This window comes from Echinops telfairi, unplaced genomic scaffold, assembly GCF_000313985.2.
Source record: "Echinops telfairi isolate 266 unplaced genomic scaffold, ASM31398v2 ScPeMD7_2291;HRSCAF=2852, whole genome shotgun sequence".
In the NCBI taxonomy this organism is placed as follows: Eukaryota; Metazoa; Chordata; class Mammalia; order Afrosoricida; family Tenrecidae; genus Echinops; species Echinops telfairi.
Window position 1 is genome coordinate 8,782,015 of NW_022106189.1, and position 21,306 is coordinate 8,803,320.

At 37.5% G+C, this 21,306-nt stretch overlaps 1 protein-coding gene across 5 annotated transcripts in view; it reads left to right on the top strand.

Moving 5' to 3' along the window:
- PHKB (phosphorylase kinase regulatory subunit beta) overlaps positions 1–21,306 on the top strand; it is a 230,101-nt gene that overhangs the window by 194,332 nt on the left and 14,463 nt on the right. For all 5 annotated transcript variants that reach the window (XM_045293618.1, XM_004704694.3, XM_004704693.3 and 2 more), the window contains 2 exons: positions 2,269–2,471; positions 21,010–21,144. In XM_045293618.1, coding sequence (XP_045149553.1) covers positions 2,269–2,471; positions 21,010–21,144 — 338 coding nt within the window. The remainder of the gene's footprint in view (positions 1–2,268; positions 2,472–21,009; positions 21,145–21,306) is intronic.

A 21,306-nucleotide genomic window follows, 5' to 3' on the forward strand; every position in this document is an offset into this window, starting at 1 on the left:
AATGTCATTTTCTTTTCTTTCTCCAAGTTATTAAAAGGTAGACTTTTCATCCCTATTGTCGGGTTAACAGTCCAAGATACCAAGGAAGTCACTTACTCAATGCCTTTTTTACCTGGAATCCTCACCTCCAGCTTCATGGTCATATATTTTGACCCTAAACCATCTGAATGAAAATAAATAGTCTTCAGGAAGCTATTTTTCCTTGGGTTTCAATACCAAGATTGTAGTATCTCTAAAAACATAGTTAATTTTACTATACACAAGCATTTGTAATTGGGGATTTTTAAGATGACTACCACCTGACAGGGGAGGGAGTAGGCTAGGGTTAGTCACACTGATTCTACACAGTATCTAGGGAGGTCTTGCAGCCTGTGATTCCGTGATTTTGCTTCCAAATCCCCAGTCTCAGAACTGTCCTGAGGCTGTAACTGAATCACTGCTTATCAGATCACATGACTCCCAGAGAAACAGTCACTTATCAAGCTATGTAAGGCTAGGATGCCAACAGTTCAGCTCATGACCTAATGCAGTAAGTCTGTTGACTGACTGCCTTTTATCATTTCGTAAAAAAAAGAAATGAGAATGCAGCATTCAAAGTTTGTATTACAGTAGCTCAGTTATGAAATGCCACCCTGAAAACAAACATTCTACAAAGCACTTTCAGATTCCTTCAACTTCTCTGAAATAATGGTTTAGTCATCATTGCTTTTAAAGGCAACGATGTGCCTTCTGTTTGTTTGCTTCACACACTACATTTTAATAAAAGTAATTGCACTTGGACTGATTTGTCCTACCTGTAATCTGTTACACCAATAATTCTCAGTTTTCTTTCTGAAAATAACAAAATTGAAAGGAAAAACCTCCTTTTCCGCTCTCTTCGCTCAATTCTGAAAGCATCAGTCTGCCTGGTTATGCTGTCCTTTTCACTCTTTTTGTAACCGTGTACGTAGAAGAGAGATGGAGAGGCGATGAGGAGGAAGGAGGGCCACAGACTTCTCTAGGAGGCAAAACGCCAAGAGTCGATGACGGCATGGGCCAGAGTGTACCTCTCGCCAGCTTTCCCACTCTGCTTTGAGCTTTCTCTGCCATTCCCCTCTGTACTTTCTCCTCTCCCAGGCCTGTGTCGTCATTTTCCTCCTCCATAGATACCCACAGGTATTGTAACACTCAGTAGATGCCTAACAAGGAGCCCTGGTAGGAGTTATGAGTGGAGCTGTTAACCTCCAGGTTGTTCATGTAAAATCTGCCATCTTCTCCGCAGGAGAAAGATGAGGCTGTCTGCTTCTGTAAAGATTTACAGTCTCTGAATCCTTGTTTAGGGTCACGATCAGTCAGAATTGATTCAGTGACAGTGGGTCTGGTTTTGGTCTGAGGTATCTAGCAAGAAGATCGCGGGTGGTGTGATGATTAAACTTAAAAACTGGCAGTTCAAATTCATAATAGGAGAAAGACGTGGTAGTCGGCTTTGATAAAGGTGATAGCCTAGAAACCCTTGGGGACAGAGCTACTTGATAGCATGTAACAATAACAACAGGTACTACCAAGAAGAGCTCTGGTGTCACAGTGGATAAAGCATCCAGCTGCCAATTTTTGGTAGGTAGTTCAAACCTACTAGCCACTCCATAGAGAAAGATGTAGTAATCTGTTTCTGGAAAGATTTCTCTGAAAATCCACAGCCTTGGAAATGCTATGGGACAATTCTACTTTGTCCTACAGGTTCATGGTAAGTCAGAATAGACTCTGTAGCAGTTGGGTTAAGTCTAGCCCTGTACCAAGGACAGTGGTAGCTATACAAGTAGGATATGCCTTAGCACCTTTCTTTGAAAAGGTTATGATATTAAAGAACAATGTCATATGTGAAAACTATAAATGTAAAAGTATCTCTCTCCAATGCTAAATTACATATTAATTGTGGGCAGTAACAAAACTATTCATTGTGTTTGGGTTTCCCTGGGAGGATCTAGTACAAAAGTCACTACTTTTAATAGTTATTTACATTCCTTCCCCGCTTTTATCCACTAACCTCCACACGTCTAACTGGGGCCCTTACCTGCCCTTAAATTTTGGACTAGACTGTGAGCCATCATGAACTCCAGTGGGAGTCATGCCATGAAAGCTATTTTAGTAAATAGCAAGAACGGTTATTCTACCTATTCCCTAGCTGTAAAGAGTAAATTTAGCCTGCCAGTCATACTGAGCTTTGATTTTTTTTTTCTTTTGTTTTTCAGTAGCTAGGAGATTTTTACAATAAAATTCTACCATTTATAGGTAACGCTGGGTGCATTTGGGCATGAGGAAGAGGTTATCTCTAATCCTTTGTCTCCAAGAGTGATTAAGAACATTATCTACTATAAGTGTAACACCCATGATGAGAGGGAAGCAGTCATCCAGCAAGAACTGGTTATCCATATTGGCTGGATCATCTCCAATAATCCTGAGCTATTCAGTGGCATGCTGAAAATACGAATTGGGTGAGTAAAGTACTTTTCATTTGCATAAAAAGAACTGGTCAAGTTGTCAACTAACACACTCAGTTGTTCTTAAGTAAAGTATTGCTTAAGATGGGTATTAGGAAAGTGTATGCCCCTTAAGTCATTGAGGCAACATCTGGTGGTGGCTTGAAAGAGTTTTCATGTCTGTTTCACTCCTAAGCTACATACAGTAAAATTGTTCTGTTCTCTGGTAAAATCAAACTCCTCTGGGATTTAAACAATTACATCATGTAAAAATTTCTGTAGATAAAATTAGATACCGTAATCTGTAAGAGAATAGCTCCCAGTAAAACTGGGGTGTCAGGAACGTATACACGGTGACAGTAAGATTTTATGTAAACTTGCCCCTATGTGAAAGTGTAGGGGTGGAGTTCAACCTATCAAACAGGTCCTTGGGGGTGTGGCCTTTTTATAAGAGAGACACTTGGAACTACTCCTCTGACCCTTTGCCTTCCTCCTTCCTGGGACTCTGTGTCTGCCTCCAGTGGCAGCCTCATGTGGGCTACCAACCTGAACTGTCAGTGATGTGCCATATTTCTACCGACCTTGGATCAATGTGACTGTGCACCTACCAGCCTGTAATCTTCCTGCATCCCCCTTCACATTTCTGTGTCATTGGTATGCAGCTGTGTGAGTCTGAAGAGGGCCCAGGTAGTATGAGACACAGAGATTTGAGTTGGACTAAGATGGGCTGCCTTATTATTATAAAATTATTTCTTGATATAAAATTCTTATACATATATGAGTGTTACTGGCTTTGTTTCTCTAGACATTCCAGCCTTTAGGTTGGCCCATTTAGGAATATTTTGCATCAGCTTTTATCAAACTCTGGTTTCTAATTATTATTTAGAGATGAAATTGAAATTAAGGTTCTGGTGTTATTGGACATTCTTGATCAAGAATTTTATGAGGCATTGTGGCTTTGGGAAACTTAAACTTGCTCTGGCACCCAGCAGAACTGAATTCAAGTATTAACTCTCATTTATCATCTGGATCACCTCTCCAGTCTCATTTTATTACCAGCCTCATTATGTTATGTAAAACAGGGGAATAATATGTTTTAAATGCATACCACAGCCTAATAAGGTAGAAATTATTCATCTCTTTTCTTTCTTGTAATATTTGAATGTGCAAGTAGCATATGATATGTACTAATTGTAAAGGAAGCAAACAATACTTGAATATGTAGAATAGCTTAACATGTGGCCAATAATTAGGGGTGTTCCTTGAGTGTTAGAAAAGAATATATATCCTCTAATTTTTAGTAGAGAGCAGGTTATGCTATTGGGCTGCTAACTGTAATGGTGGCCGGCCACAAGTCTGCATGAACCAATATACAGCCTTAAGTATATCCACTTGAATTTCAAGAGCAGCTCAAGAACAGATTTGACTTATTGAACACTAATGACAGATGCCTTAATGAACTGTGGGATTATATCATGAAAATCATTCATGAGGAAAGGAAAAGGTCATTAAAAAGACAGGAGAGAAAGAAAAGATCAAAGTAGATGGCAGAAGACACTCTGAAACTTGCTCTTAATGTAGAGTAGCTAAGACAAATGGAAGAAATGAGGAAGTCAAGAGCTGAATGGAAAACTTCAAAGGGCAGCTCAAGAAGACAAAGTAAACTATTGAAGTGAAATATGCAAGGGCCTAGTAGTAGAAAACCAAAAAAGAAGAATACATTCAGCATATATCAAGCTGAGAGAACTAAAGAAAAAAATCCTCATCTTGGGTTGAAATATTGAAGGATTCTATGCACAAATATTGAATGATACAGGAAACATCAAAAGAAGATAGGATTACACAGTAACGGTACCAAAAAGAATTAGTCAACATTTCAACCACTTCAGGAAGTAGCATTTGAGCAAAAACCAATGGTGCTAAAGGAAGAATTCAAGGCATGCTAAAAGCATTAACCAAAAGCAAGGTTCCAAAATTTAATGGAATACCAATTGAAATGTTTCAACAAGCTGATAAAGCATTGAAAGCACTCACTTGTCTATGCCAGGAAATTTGGAAGACAGCTATTAGGCTAACTGACTGGAAGAGATCTGTATTTGTACCCATTCCAAAGAAAGATGGTCCAACAGAATGAACAAATTATAGAACAATAGTAAAATTTGGCTGAAGATGATTTAGCAGCAATTGCAGCAGTATATTAACAGGAGCTGCCAGAGATTCGGGCCAGATTCAGAAGAGGACATGGAACAAACTAATGTCAGATGGATCTTGACTGAAAGCAGAGAATACCAGAAAGATTGTTTCCTTGGGTTTTATCGATTATGCAAAGGCATTCAACTGTGTGACCCATAAGCGATGGATAGCCTGAGAAGGATTGGAATTAAAGAACATCTCATTGTGCTCGTGTGGAACCTGTGGCTCATGTGGAATCAAGAGACAGTTGTGGGAACAGAGCAAAGTAATACTGCATGGTTTAAAATCAAGTAAGGTGTGTGTCAGGGTTGTTTCCTCTTGCCATACTTAATCTGTATGCTGAGCAAATAATTAGAGAGACCGGCTTATATGAAGAAGAATGCAGTATAGGGATTGGAGGAAGGCTTATTAACCACCTGTGATGTGCAGATGACACAACCTTGCTTGCTGACAGGTGAGGAGGCCTTGAATCACTTGCTGATTAAGAGCAAGGATTGTAGTCTTCACTATGGATTATAACTCAATGTAGAATAGACCAAAATCTTCACAACTAGACCAATAGGTAACATCATGATACATGGAGAAAAAGATTGAAGTTGTCAAGGATTTCATCTTGCTTGGATCCACAACCAATGCTCATGAGAACAAGTCAAAAATCAAAAGATGTATTGTATTAGGTAATGCCATATAAGACCTCTTTAAAGCGTTGAAGCAGGCAGGTTACTTTGAAGACTTAGGTGTGCCTGACCCAAGCCATCATATTTTCAATTGCCTTATATGCATGTGAAAGTTAGTCATTGAATAAGGAAAACTGAAGAATTGATGCAACTGAATATTGAAAGTACCATTGACTGTCAAAAGAGCAAACAAATCTGTTGTGGAAGAAGTACAGCCAGAATGCTCCTTAGAGGCAAGTATGATGAAACTTTGTCTCATGTACTTTGGACACATATATCAGGAGATACTAGTCCTTCAGGACATCCTGCTTGGTAAAGTAAAGAGGCAGTGAAAAAGAGGAAGGGCCCTCAATAAGATGGATTGAAACAATAACTACAACAATGGGCTCACAAATAAGAACAGTTGTGAAGGTGGTACTTTGTGAGGATGGTACAGGACCAGGTAGTGTTTCATTCTGTTGTACATAGGGTCACGATGAGTTGTAACCAACTTGACAGCACATAACAACAACATTGAGTCTCTGTGAGTCAGAATCCTGTGAGTCAGCATGTCAGTGAATGTTTGTGTGAGTGTGAAGAAGGATAGGATCACATGCTAACTGTATAGTTGTACTTTTAATATTTTTACTATTTCTGTTCTGTTGATCCTTGATTGCAGATAAAAGTCTTAAAAGTTTCTCATTTTAATTTTGGATTTATTTTTTCTCCTTGCAGTGTTGATTGATCTCATTTCAAACTGTGTTTTCATCCATGTGGTTTCCTTCCTGGCTTATACCGATATATCTTCCTTTTGTTACTCATTGTTTTATATCTTAATTATTTTTAAAATGTGAAATCCGTTAGACCCACTGCCAAAGAGTTGATTGCCATTCATAAAGACCCTATATGACCTAGTAGAGCTGCACCATAGGGTTTCCGAGGCTGTAAATTTTTATGAAAGCAGACTGCCACATTTTGCTCCAATGGAGTGGCTGGTAGATTTGAGCTACCAGCCTTTTCCGTTAGTAGCCCAAAACTCAGTCCATTGTGCCACCAGGCCTTTAAAAAATGTGAAACATCTATAAAATGATAGAAAATAATATAATAAAGCAAATATGCCCATACTGCCCCCAACTTAAGTAAAATCATCATATGGACAATCTTATTTCACCCTTACCCATTACCCACCTCCATGCTTCCCTCTAGATTATTTTAAGGCAAACTTATCATTTCATTTAAATTATAGATATTTTAGTATGTACCGTATATACTCGGGTATAAGCTGAGTTTTCAGGACATTTTTTTTCTTTTCTTCTTTTTTAATTAAAAGTTCATTTTATTGAGGGGTCTTACAGCTCTTATAACAATCCATACATATATTGTATCAAGCATATAGGTACATATGTTGCCATCATTCTTTTCTAGACATTTACTTTCTATTGAGCCCTTAGTATCAGTTCCTCTTTTTCCCTTCCTTCCACCTCGTGACCCATTGATAAATTATAAATTTTTTTTTTGTCAGTCTATATTTTTTAAGTCATTTTATTGGGGGCTCGTACAATTCTTATCACAATCCATACATACATCCATTGTGTCAAGCACATTTGTACATTTTGTTGCCATCATCATTCTCAAAACATTTGCCTTCTACTTGAACCCTTAATATCACCTCCTCGTTTTTACCCCTCCACCCTCCCTCATGAACCATTCATAATTCATAAATTATTATTAGTCATATGTTACACTATCCGACGTCTCCCCTCACCCACTTCTCTATTGTCCATCCCCCAGGGAAGCGGTTGTACGTAGATTCTTGTTATCAGTTTCCCCTTTCAACCCCACATTCCCTCCATCCTCCAGGCATCGCCACTCTCACCACTGGTCCTGAAGGAGACATCTGTCCTGGATTCCCTGTGTTTCCAGTGCCTATCTGTACCAATGTACACCCTCTGGACTAGCCAGATTTGTAAGGTAGAATTGGGATCATGATATTGGCTGGGGGGAAGCATTTAAGAACTAGAGGAAAGTTATATGTTTCATCGTTGCTACCCTGCACTCTGGCTGGTTCATCTCCTCCCCACAATCCTTCATTAAGGGGGTGTCCAGTTGTCTACTGATGGGCTTTGAGTCTCCACTCTGCACTCACCCTCATTTATAATGATATGATTTTTTTGTTCTTTGATGCTTGATACCTGATCCCTTCGACAGCTCGTGGTCACACAGGCTGGTGTGCTTCTTCCATGTGGCTTTGTTGCTTCTGAGCTAGATGGCTGCTTGTTTATCTTCAAGTCTTTAAGGCCCCAGACGCTCTATCTTTTGGTAGCCGGGCACCATCAGCTTTCTTCACCACATTTGCTTATGCACACGTTTGTCTTCAGTGATCATATCGGGAAGGTGGACACCCACTGATAATACTTTTTGTTCTTTGATGTCTGATAAGTGGTCCCTTCTACACCTCGTGGTCAGACAGGCTGGTGTGCTTCTTCCATGTAGACTTTGATGCTTCTCAGCTAGATGGCGCTTGTTTATCTACAAGCCTTTAAGACCCCAGATGCTATATCTTTTGATAGCCGGGCACCATCAGCTTTGTTCACCACATTTGCTTATGCACAGCTTTGTCTTCAGTGATCCTGTCAGGGAGATGTGCATCATGGAATGCCAATTTAATAGAACAATGTGTTCTTGCATTGAATAAGTACTTGAGTGGAGGCCCAATGTCCATCTGCTGCCTTAATACTAAACCTATAAATATATATGCATGTAGATCTAGTTCCCCACCATCCTATATAAATATATTTACATATGTACTTGTCAGTATTTAGATCTCTATAGATACCCTTTGTCACCTAGTTCTTTTCTCTATTTCCTTTTACTTTCCTCTTGTCCCACTATTATGTTCAGCCTTCATTTGGGTTTCAATAATTTCTCTCGGTTACCTTGCCCTTGCTGAATCTATACCAGGCTTCTCACACCCTCCTTGCCACTAATTTTGGATCACTTGTTGCTCCCCTGTCCCTGGGTTGGTCAACACCGCCTCCTTACCCCCGCCTTCCTCTCTCCCATGTCCCCCGGAGCCTTTGGTCCCATTGTTTTCTCCTCCAAACTGTTCATCCAGCCTATCTTATCTAGATAGATCTGTAGAGATAATAATATGCACCAAAAAACAAGGCATGGCAAGACAGGTGACAAATGAGAACACAGCGATGACAACAGAAAAGAAAACCAATGACCCATAAAAGAATAAATTAATTAAAAGAAAAAGAAAAAAATTTAAAAAAGAAAGAAAAACCTGTAAATAGATCAAGGTCTGATTTTTGAACTCTAGGCATGTCCTCCAGTCAGGTCCAATGGGGTACCATGCTCTGGCCCCAGAGTCTATCTTTTGTATTCCTTTGGGAGCTTCCTGCTCTCCTCCCCTAGTTGCTCTGCCACACACCGTTGGTGTTTTGCCTTGGTGTTGCAGGGTCAGTCCAGGCCAGTCTCAACACTGAGTCTCCAGTGTTGTCCCCCTTAGGTCCCTGAGCCAGCGAGGGACGGCGTGTCTCATAGTGAGGTCAGCCATATGTGTGCATTGGCTGTTCAGAGCGGGGATATCATCCTCCAGGCCTGGTGGGCCAGGATGTTTAACACAGTTTTATGCAGTTTTTGTGGTAAAATTAGGTGCCTCAGCTGATATTTGGGTCAGCTTATACTCAAATATATACGGTATCTGTAAGAAGTTAACTTTTAGAAATACAATACCATTATCATGTATAAACAATTGAATGATCTTTTGTCTGACACTTTTGCCACATTTGCTTTTTTGTCACTCTTAGGTAGTATATCACCTTTCATTCTTTACAATGTTCCTTTATCATTTTATATATGCTATATTTACCTTTAGCACAATTTGAGAATCTGTCTTTTAATGAAAATAACTTATTTCATATTGTACCCTTTCTTTTTTGATTTGATTTTTTAAAAATCATTTTATTGTTGGCTCGTACAACTCTTATCACAATCCATACATGCATCCATTGTGTCAAGCACATTTGTACATTTGTTGCCATCATCATCCTGAAAACATTTGCTTTCTGGTTGAGCCCTTGGTATCAACTCCTCATTTTTCCCATCCCTCCCTGCTCTCCCCTCCCTCTTGAGTCCTTGACAATTTATAAAGTATTATTTTGTCATATCTTATACTGTCCGACGTCTCCCTTCACCCACTTTTCTGTTGGATTTGACTTACTTCACTGTCGTATTTTACGTTTTCTTTTTATCATATTTTTTGTACTTTTCCCTTTCTTGTTTATTGCTGACTTCCCTTTGTTTTTATTTTTTTATTCTAACCTTGCACATAAATATGAAGCACTTCTAAAAGTGATTAGCCATTTTTCCCTCAAATATCTACATAAGAAAAACGATTTGACAGTATCTGTCATTTAAAATTCGTATATCTTTTGACTTTGTAATCCTTATTCTAGAAATTTGTCATATTCATGTAATTAATTAAAGATATATTTCATAGCAATTTATTGTGTGAAATAGTGAAATATTTGGAATAAGCCAGATGCCCATTAATGGGAAATCATTTAAATAAATTATATTATAGCCATACAGCAAAATATTGCTTAGCCATTGCTAGGAAAAAGATAAAATTCTGTACATTGACATTGTGACTCCAAGGTAAATTACTTTTAAAAAAGTAACTTGAAATATATAGCTTTAAATAATAGAAAAGTAATATTGTTTTAAGGAGCCTTGGTGGCACTCTCAGGCAAGCATTGAACTAATAACTACAAGGTCAGCATTTTAAAATCACCCACTCCTTTGTCAGAGAGATGAGACTCTCTGCTCCCATAATGATTACAGTCTCAGAAACCCTAGAACAGTCTAAATGAGTTAATCTACTTATGGCAGGGCAGTGGGATGGAAAATATTAATGTACATATGTTACAGTATGTTTGGAAGTTATCTGAAAAACATACATCAAATTGATGTCAGCTACTGTCTTTAGGAGATATTTCTAAGTTCTATTTGTCAGTATTAGAAAATTTTGGTTGACCTTTTATGCATTATATGCATACATATGGGATGTCATAAATTCATGCAACCTGGAATTAAAAGATAGTGCAGTTTTCCACAAGCTTATTCAAGCATAAAGTCCTTTATATGTATGTTTGTGTGTGTGTGTGTGTCTTGATTTCAGCTATACTGTATTTCAGGAATTTTCCTTTTTTTCTTTTTATCAAGGAGCAAATTGCTATACCTACATAGAACTTGAACTTCATTTTTATCTCTAAGATTGCTTCTTTCAAAGATTTAAAGTTATTCTCAATCAGTTATAAGAACTTTGGGTCATATCCTGCTTTGTTTAGTCTCTGCTCTAATACTTTTAACTCCAACCTCTTGACTGCATATGTAGGTAAAGAAACAGGTCTTCCATGTGTGTTGTCTCTAAATGAAAAGAAATTTGATTCTCTATACCTAGACAGAGCATTGAAAGTACTCTATTATTACAGATTCAGGCATTTCTCTGAGATAGACTTAGAAATGTAGGTTATAATTCTTCCAAAGTGCATTCTTTGTAATAAATGTGCCAATTGGGGGCCTCTTTAAGTGATAGTCATTGTATTATTCTGGGTACTTTGGGAAAACAAATCCACAGAAACTCATGTATAAGAGAGTGTTATATAAAGGTTAAGTGAGCATCAAGAAAATATCCCAACCCAGTGCTGCCCAAGCCCACAAGTCCGACATTAACCCATATGTCCGACACCAATCCAGATAGTCCTCCATCTCACAAAACAGACACAATGACGCCAACTGCAGGAGGAAAGCCGAGTCAGTGAATGTGTAAGCATCTCAGCGCTGGCAGGGGTCCTCCACATGGCTGCTCCAGCACCCAGGATTGCATCGGGGTAGGCCCATGTGGTTTCTCCTTGGGGGGATGTCTTGCAGGAAATCAGCCTTGCAAGCTGAAGTTGGGAACTAAGGCAGCTGCACCCTGGTCCGACCATCACAAAGCAAGAGACCCGAGAACTCGAAAGGCGAGGCTCACTGAGCCTTTTATCCCTCCACCCATCAATTAATTCCACATGTGTTTATAGGCCAGGTTGGCACAATAAACTAACTCAGTCATCCTCACAAAGTTCTAAACAAATCCTTAGAGAAAAGGTTAACAGAATGCCAATGTTTTACAATGCCTGCTTTTCAGGCTCTAGTAGTTTTTGGGGTTTTTTTTTTCTTTTCCGCTTATTCAGCATTTTAGGCAAATTTATAAACTTTAAAAAATACAATGTATTCTCCCTTCTTGAAATCAAATATAACCTGAAAATTATCTTTCTTCATGGGAATCCATGAGCTTAGTTTATTCTAAAAATGGGTTTTTTTCTGTTTGTGTATCTGCTATTTTTTATGTTTAATGTCTCCCATGAGAAATAAGTACTCTCTTCTCTTAAACTGGGTACCCCAGAATTTTTAAAAGGTCAGTATGTAACATGTGACGTAGTATGTCATGACAAAATTTGCCTTTAGCTTGTATTATTTGCTGCCCTGAAACTCATCATATATTAGTTGTGGCATTATTTTCCCATAGGGAATATTAACATTGCCCCTGCCCAACTCTTTATGTGCCTTTTTCTCGTGTGTGAATCTCACAGTTTGATAACACCACCAGCTACTAAAGCCTGGGATATTTTCAGTTGGAGAGTAATACTTTTTTTCAACAATAAATAATTGTAAAAGGTATGGTACTAAAAATAGGAACTAGGTTGTATATTGCTTCCTATCTCGACCAGTGTCTAGGCCAGTGGTTCCCAACCTTCCTAATGCTGCGACCCTTTCATAAAGGTCCTCATGTTGTGGTGACCCCCAACCATAAAATTATTTCCATTGCTACTTCATAAATGTAATTTTGCTACTTTATGAATTGTGTGACCACTATGGAAGGGTCGTTCAACCCCCAAAGTGGTTAGGACAAAATATTTGACTGATTGTTAATATCTAGCTGGGTCAGGTGGTTGGCCTTAAACACCCGTTGTCATTGAGTTGATTCTGACTCATGGCAACCCCATTGTTTCAGAGAAGAACTGTGTTCCATGGGGTTTTCAATGGCTGTCATCTTTACAAAGTAGATAGCCAGACCTAGGTGAATTCATACCACCAAGCTTTTGGTTAATTGCCGAATGGTTAACTATACCACTCACAAATTCCTTACCTTGATAGGGAATTTAGAAAAGCAACAGATAACATATTCTGTACCCATTAGAAGGAGAAATAAAGAATTTCTTAATATTGATACATATACTTGTTTTATGCCATTTACATTATATAAAAATTAACTATAAAAGAATATTTAAGTGAGATCTTTCAGGAAATGACCAAGTTAACAAAGACTTTGTTTATGTGAAAGTTCACATGTATGTATACATATAAAATATATATACTTTGGTGTATCTATACATATGTATGTATATAAAGTACATGTGTATGTATGTGTGTATACATAAGAAAATACAATGTGGTACTATTCTCTATGTTTTTATTATTGGATTGTTATAGCTAATGTCATCACAGCTTAGTACATCATAACATGGACCTCTTTAAGCAGTGTTCCTGGTTGGGATCTGAGAGAAACAAATATGTTTAATGTGTAGCCATTGCTCACAATAGTAAATCTTCTCTTTCTCCATCATCATAACCATGTTATTTTTTTAAGTGCCATCAAGTTGCTTATCGCCCGTAGTGACCCTACACACAACAGAATGAAACACTGCATGATCCTGTGCCATCCTTACAATTGTTGTTTTGCCTGAGCCCATTGTTGGAGCCACTGTTGTCAATCCATCTTGTTGAGGGCTTTCCTCTCCTTCCCTGGCCCTGTGCTTTACCAAGCATGCTGTCCTTCTCCAGGGACTGGCCCCGCCTGACAACATGTCCAAAGTATTGAGCACCTATTATAAAGGTAGGCATGGTGGTAGAAATACTTCACATAAAAGAAAAAGTTCTAAAATAGATTGTGGTAAGGATTGTACAACCCTTCTTGATATTAAATCATTGAATTATATGACATGTGGATGAAGTCCAAATAAAACTTTTTTTTTTAAAAAAACTTAATATTAGCTAATTTAATCCTTGAGACAGCTCTATTTTCTAATAAAGAGAGATTCAGAAAGCTTGAATGATTTGCCTTAAGTCATTTGGTCAAACCAGTAAGTGGAAGGCTTATTCTTCAATCAAGTACTTTGTGCATGTATTCACTTATATATGCTGTTGCCATTTTCTCAGGAAAGCAAGCCTAAAGTTAATTTCTAAAAGTATATAACTATTATGATACCTTCTACATGGTTTTCAATTATAACCTGGTTTGTATTTAAGTATTCAGATAGTATCTGTAATGTGCCAGGAACTTCATATACATATATTTTTTGTCTTACCTTTGCCAATGCTCCAATCTAAGATCAATACTGTTTAGCAATGTACAATGTAAGGCACACCACGGAGCCTTAATAGCTGTAGGTTAAAAGACTTTAAAAAATGAGATTTTGAGTCTTTGTTCATCACAAGGAGACCAAGGGACAAGGATGACTAATTTCCTTATTTGCTTCAAGAGGTGTATATTATTAACTATGAAAAGTCAAGAAATAATGTTTTTCCAATTTTTGTCAGGCTTTTTCCATTCGTTTTTTCATCACTACTCAGGCAGGTTTATATTTTAAAAAGCTTTTTTAGAGGGTTAATAGGATAAAATTTTCAATTAGCCAAACCTATCAACAATTTTACAAATATGCCTGAATACCGATGAATCAAAATCAACATATGACACAAAGTATGTTGTTTAAAATTATTCATATTATATATTTTCAAAGTCAGTATTTTCAATGTAAGTAATACTTGCCTGGGTATTGAATTTTGTAAGGTCTGGATAGATGTCAGTGTTCCAAATTAACAGCATGTCCAAAATGTTGTAAGCTAATAAATATGCCCTGGATCTTTTTGGATGGTTTCATGAGTCTAGCAAAAGGAAAGTCACAGTTGCCATTAGCTTTTCCAAGGAAGATCTTCTAACTCCTGTAAGATAAAGCCACACTCCCACCTAATTTGGCTTCGTAGATACCAATATGAGTGTTAAAAGTAAAAAGGATCATTTTGACACTAACCTATATGGCTATCATGGGCAAATAACTTATTTTTCATGATCCTCAGAGGAATGGGTCTAATATTTACTGAGGATCCATTTCCTGGTCTGTTTCCATTAATCCAAACAATCAATTAAATTGATTGTTAAGTCAGATATTGACAAGATATTTTTCCTGGATTGTCAGCATAAGAGTATTTACTGTAGTCATAGACATCCCAGAGTTCCTCTGTACTATGTTCTTTTGTCCCTCTGAATTTTTCTCCCTAACATTTTATATTTAATCTTTCTCTCTAATATTTAATATATTTTAATTACCTTATTCATACCACTCATTTCCTCAATTGCTTTTAAACCAATGCCACCATGTTTCTTTGGCTTTTTTCCAAGGTTAATCCTGCCAATGCAATTTCTTCAATTTTACTGCTATCAGGCACTCCAGTGAACCAAATTAACCTGCTCACAGGCATGGTATTCTCGTCTGATGATGATTTGATTTGCTGTCTCATTATTGACTTGTACTCCAGCTTTCATGTTGAAATGGATCAAGCTTCTGACAGGCCCATTACTGCAAAGACCTCCTCAACTGCTTTCTGCCGCAGGTCTGTCAGTCAGGTTTTAGTGGGAGATAACCCCAGAGGAGATCTGTTATCAAGCTTTTTTCATCTCCGATTTTCATGCTGCCAGGACACCCTCTGCAAGTAGTTCTGACCCAGACGTTCCTTGTCCTCTGATGTCTGCCCCAGCCTCTGTGGGTCGCACATGCAATGCTTGAGAAGGCCGCGGATTCATAGATACCAGACTCCAACGTTAACTTGTGCAATGAAAGAACAAAAGAGATCATGCTCTGAGTTCATTTAGTGTGGTTCTGATACTCATTCCCAGGTATTTGTTGTTGACATTTAATATGAGGTAAGGAAGTGACATAATAGAGCTTTTCTACATCTATTGTTACTATAGGATCGAGGGTAGAGTCGAGTCATTGTTCTCCAGTTACCAGTTTGCCTCATCATTTTTGTAATACTATGAATCAAACAGAAAAGTGTGTTCTTATAACTTTTCCATCTCCTATATATGTGTAAAATGCTTGCACAATCATTTGTGCTTAAATAATTTGCTTAACAAATTTAGAAAATCCTTATTATCTTGAAATAGTTTCAAAGTGATTTTTTAAAATGTTTCTTGCCATATATCAAAGCTGTTCTTTAAGGGCATTTTTTCAGAAAATATCAGTGTATTAGTCTAGGTACTTTAGAGAAACAAATCCACAGAAACTCATGTATAAGAGAGTTTTATGTAAAGAAAGTGTGCATCATGAAAACATCCCAACCCAATGCTGCCCAAGCCCACAAGTCCAACATTAACCCGTTAACCCAACACCAGTCCACAAAGTCCTCCACCTCACAAAACAGAGGCAATGATGCCGACTGCAGGAGGAAAGCTGAGTCAGTGAACGAATAAGCATCTCAGCACTAGCAGGGGTCTCCACACGGCTGCTCCAGCACCCAGGGCTGCATAGGGATAGGTCCATGTGGCTTCTCCTTGGGGATGTCTTGGAGGAAGTCAATCTTGCAAGCTGAAGCAGGGAACTGCTAAGGCAGCTGCACCCTGGTGCGACCATCACAGAGCAAGAGACCTGAGAACTAGAAAGGCGAGGCTCACCACCCATTTATCCCTCCACCTTTCAATTAGCCCAACATGTGATTATCAGCCAGGTTGGCACAATTAACTAACTCAATCAGCCATTCTAGGTTTAACAATGATAATAGATTTCTACATACTTTATTTCTTAATTCACCCCTTGATTAGGACAAGTTAGAAAGAAAGCTGCCAATGCACATATGGTATCATAACATCATTACAAGAAAATCTTAGAAGGATAAACACTCATTCTCAGATCATACAGGAATACCGATATAACTCCATTTCCCAGCAGTGCCCAGAGATTCAATGTCCTCAAGTCAAGCCCTGATGCGTATGAAGGTTGCTTTGGTCAGTCGCGTGTGCCTGCCACTCTCTCATTTGCTTATTGGCAAGTAGAGCATGTCTCTGGTTCTCTAGACAGACTGAATGTATATGGATCTGGCCCAAGAATAACCTTCATGCTTTTGGTCTTTCACATTTGTTTTTCTCCCTTTCTCTCTGTTTTGCTTTACATGCTTTAATGCGGAATTCTCTTGCCAGGTTTTGTGACCTTGTCAGTAGAATACTGACAATAGGAAGTAATACTTTCCCATGTAAAGGCATTACAGTCTTTTGTTAATAGTAGTCCTAAAATATATGTTAGGTTGCATTTTTAAAACATTGTTTCTAACTTACTGGTTTACGTTCTCTAAACCTTAAGACCTATTTTAGTACTTTACGCTTAAGACTATTTTGCTGTTTTTATTTTATTATATAGTCTTGGCAGATTCTAAACTAAAAAGATGGCTGTCAAATTTTTGAGCAAATAAATGAATTTTAATATTCTGACATTGAATAAATAAATTATATATTTTTTCCAATTGAATGAAAAATAGTCACCTTCTTGCTTTGGTGGCTGCTGAGTGTGTTGTTTTCTGTACTTGCTCGCAGAACTGCTGAGGTTTTATAAATAGAAGGAAGAAACCTGGTGGGGGAAACGTAGAGCTCCTACTGTCTGTAAATGGTACTAAAGATTATCAAGTAAATGTGGTAGACTATGCTGCTTTTAACAACTTGAGTTATCTAAGGATTTTAAACAGTAAGAATAGTACAAATAAAATTAATTTATTTTTAAAGGTTCCTCCTAAATTATTACTCTAGTTATTGGTTACTCAACTCCATAACTTAAATTAAACCTCCCTCCAAACTGAGCCTGAGACATAGATAATATTAGTTGACGAACAGTTTTATGATTCTTTACAATTTCAAAAGCTGCCTTGTGTACCACATATGCTCATGTATAAACCGAGTTTTTTAGCACATTTTTAATGCTGTTTTTGTGGTAAAATTAGGTGCCTTGGCTGATATTCGGGTCAGCTTATTGAATGTATATGGTATATCATTTGTTCCTCAAATTCTATAAAATGAAAACTAAAAAGATAATATAATTATTCTTATTTGAAAAATAATATGCCCAGTAATAGTGTGCACAGCTGGTAAGTGATATAGAATTGCTATTCAGGTGTGTATTTATTGTTTTTCCTTTTTTTTTTTTACACGGAGCAAAAATTTAATAAGCACTTTGCCTCAATCACGAAGCAGCCCGCTCAAGAGCGGAGGAAGACTATGAAAATAGTTTTCTTTTACTATGAAAATGATAAAGTAATTTAGTAAACTCCCACATTTGCATTGTTTTCAGTAATGATAATGTTTTGCCTTTTTTTCCCTTTGCTGCTAATGTAAAGCAAATCTCAGGCTTATTGACTTTTATTCCTCAATATATTAGCTAGTATACATCTCTGAAAAAGTGTTTTTTAAATGACACCCCTAAATACAAAAAAAGCAATATTTCCTTATGATCACCTAATATCCAATTTTTATTTAAATTTCTGATTGTTTCCAAAATGACTTTTAAAAGTGGTCTGTTTGAATCAGGATCCAAACAAAGTCCACTCATGACATTAGTTACTCTCGTAACTTCAGTCACATTTGACCAAGAACAATACCTCTCACCCCTTCTTTGCCTTTCATGCTACTGGCTTGTTGAAGAAACCAAAGCCAGGCCTACAGATTTTCAATTCCGTGTTCCTTCAGTGCTACTAAGCTGCCTCAAAAGTGCATTAAAATGCAGAATAACTTATTAGATAGATAGTACACAAACAAAAGACAACTTTAAAAATGGAATTTGTTCTTATTTAAATAAGAGTTTATTGTTTAATTATAGCCCTCTAACGTGTTCATCTCTGTACTTGCCTTATAGGTTATTTTCAAGGAAATATATCAAGACAAATCTAAGGGTATATCTGGATAAAGTGACTTTGCCTCTTTAAATCTTTGTTGCTGTAAGGGCTGGCTCAACAGCTCCCTTTGGAAATCAAGTATTCAAGTCAGAAAAAGGTTCAAGGAGACAGTGTATGAATCTGCTGTGCAAAAGGAACTCTAGCTTTTGCTAGTGGTGTGTAGAATTCTGATCCCCTCAGGCACAATGCTATTTCCAGGGTGTTATATGGCTTCTTAACTAGTTTATCCGAATCCTTTCCTCATATTATAAAAAATGAAAGAAATTAGATGAAACTAAGAAAAAGATTTTTAAAAGCTTCTCAAATTAAAAAATAAAATTAATTACCAATAAAATAATTCAAGTTTTTTGACTTTTCTGAAATCTTTTGGTTAAAGTATTTTTTAATCATTTTATTGGGGGCTCATAAACTCTTATCACAATCCATACATACATCAATTGTGTCAAGCATATTTGTACATTCATTGCCATCATCATTCTCAAAACATTTGCTCTTACTTAAGCTCTGGGTATCAGTTCCTCTTTTTTTCCCCTCCCTCCCTGCTTCCCCTCCCTCATGAACCCTTTATAATTTATAAATTATTATTATTTTGTCATGCCTTACACTGGCCAACGTCTCCCTTCACCCACTTTTCTGTTGTCCATCCCCCAGGGAGGAGGTTATATGTAGATCCTTGTGATCAGTTCCCCCTTTCTACCCCATCTTCCCTCCACCCTCTGGTATTGCCATTCTCACCACTGGTCCTGAAGAGGATCATACGACCTGGATTCCCTGTGTTTCTGGTTTTTATCTGTACCACTGCACATTCTCTGGTCTAGCTGCATTTGTAAGGTAGAATTGGGATCATGATAGTGATGGGGAGGAAGCATTTAAGCATTAGAGGGAATTTGTACAACTTTCCTCTAAAGTGTTTTTTAATGTGCTAGTGTAGTTAAGTTATAATTAATTGTCCTTTTTTTCAAAGGCAGATACTTTCCTCTGTCCTCACTTACCCCAAGGAAACTACTACAAAATGAAAAAAGAAAGTTATGTGAAAAATGCCTGCTTATGATGAAAGACATTTACATAATGACACATCTCAGCCATTTCTGAAAATTAATTGCTTATGTCCAGTTTCTTTTTTGAATACATCTACTATTTACAAAGTATATTCAGGCATAACATAGTCCACAAGACAGTGTTCGATATTTACTTTGGTGAGTAGCATATTAGATCTCAAAAGCTTGTGCATAGCCATCTAAGGTACAGTTATTGGTCTTTCCCTGTCCAGAGGAAAGAAGATATGAAAAGAAAAGGTCCATAGGAACAATTAGTGCAGTGGACTAATGAGCCATGCAAACATCAGTCTCTGTGAGATTGAGACCAGAAGAACTAGATGGTGCCTAGCTTCCATTACCATCCACTCTGAACAGGATCACATTAGAAGGCCCTAGATAGGATGGGATAAAAGTATGGAACACACCTCAAACTCATAGACCAGGCTTATGGTCATATAATGACTGATAGAACCCCCAAGACCCGTGACCCTTAGTCACGCTTCCAGTCTGGAACTGAACTCACCTCTAAGGCTCAATTTTCAGCCAAGGGAATAATAACACAAGAGAGGTCCACATCCTTAGAGTAATTAACCATTTGAAATAAAAGGAGCAACATTTATCCAAGGACAATGTTCAGAAGGGTTTGAAAAGAAGGAAGAATGGAAACAAGAAACACAAGAAGGAAATGGGCTAGGTGGTGTTACACTGAAGGGGTTGAGAAGAGGCGAAATGTATGAATTGTTGAATTCTTATTGTTGTAAAGCTCACTATCTGTAAACTTTCACACAATTATGCAATGAAGCGTATTTTTTGTTTTGTTTTAGTATAGTGTGCTAGCTCTTTGTGTATAGTTATCTATACAATAATAAGAATGCCATAAGTGGATGGCTTTCATAAACACAAATTTATTCTCTCAGAGTTTAAGAGTCTACAAGTCCAAGTTCAGGGTGTCAGCTCCAGGGGAAGACTTTCTTTCTCTGTTGACTCACAGTTTTTGAGAAAGGTCTTTGAATGCTTTCAACATCTGTGGGCCTACCATCCTTTAGGTATCTACAAGGTTCTCTGGGTCTTTTGGACCCAAGTTGACCCTGGGTCCAAAAGATGTGCTCTGCTCCCAACTGTTCTTTCTTGGCAGTAGTCAGGTTTTATCTCTTGTAAGATAAAAGATGATGCAAACCACACACTTGGGACATTCCCTTCAGTTGATTCCAGGATGTGACCTGCATATGGATGTTGTATCCCACCATAATCCACTTAAAACTGATTGGCTGATACATCCAATCACAATATGGGGGATGATTACATCATTACATAACTACCAAATTACTGAGAATCATGACCCAGCCAAGTTAACACATATTCTGGATGGAGGCACAATTCAATTTATGACACTTATACAGAATTGGTAGGATATTACTTCATACTGGCCTGTTTTTGTATTTTATAACAGCCACAGATACAAGAATAGACCCCATTTTTAAGAATATGATTCTCTGATATAACTTTGATGGAACTAATTATATCAACAATCTAGGAAATTGAAATAACCATTTCCTCTTTCCCCTTCAGATAGGTCAGTGAGGTTAAGGGCATTAGAAGAAATGATTTTTTTCTATTTTGTTTCAGGTGGATCATCCATGCTATGGAGTATGAGCTACAGATCCGTGGTGGAGACAAACCAGCCATAGACCTATATCAGTTGTCACCTAGTGAAGTTAAACAACTTCTATTGGATATTCTCCAGCCTCAACAGAATAGAAGGTAATGCTGTCACCTCGATTTAGGATAACATTATATATATTTATTGTCTATTAAGTATATATAATATATACATATATATTGTTTGATATATATATGAAATTAATAAGATACTACCAAGAAATACGACATAAGCAAGTATCAGTGGCTGCTCTACTAGATGGG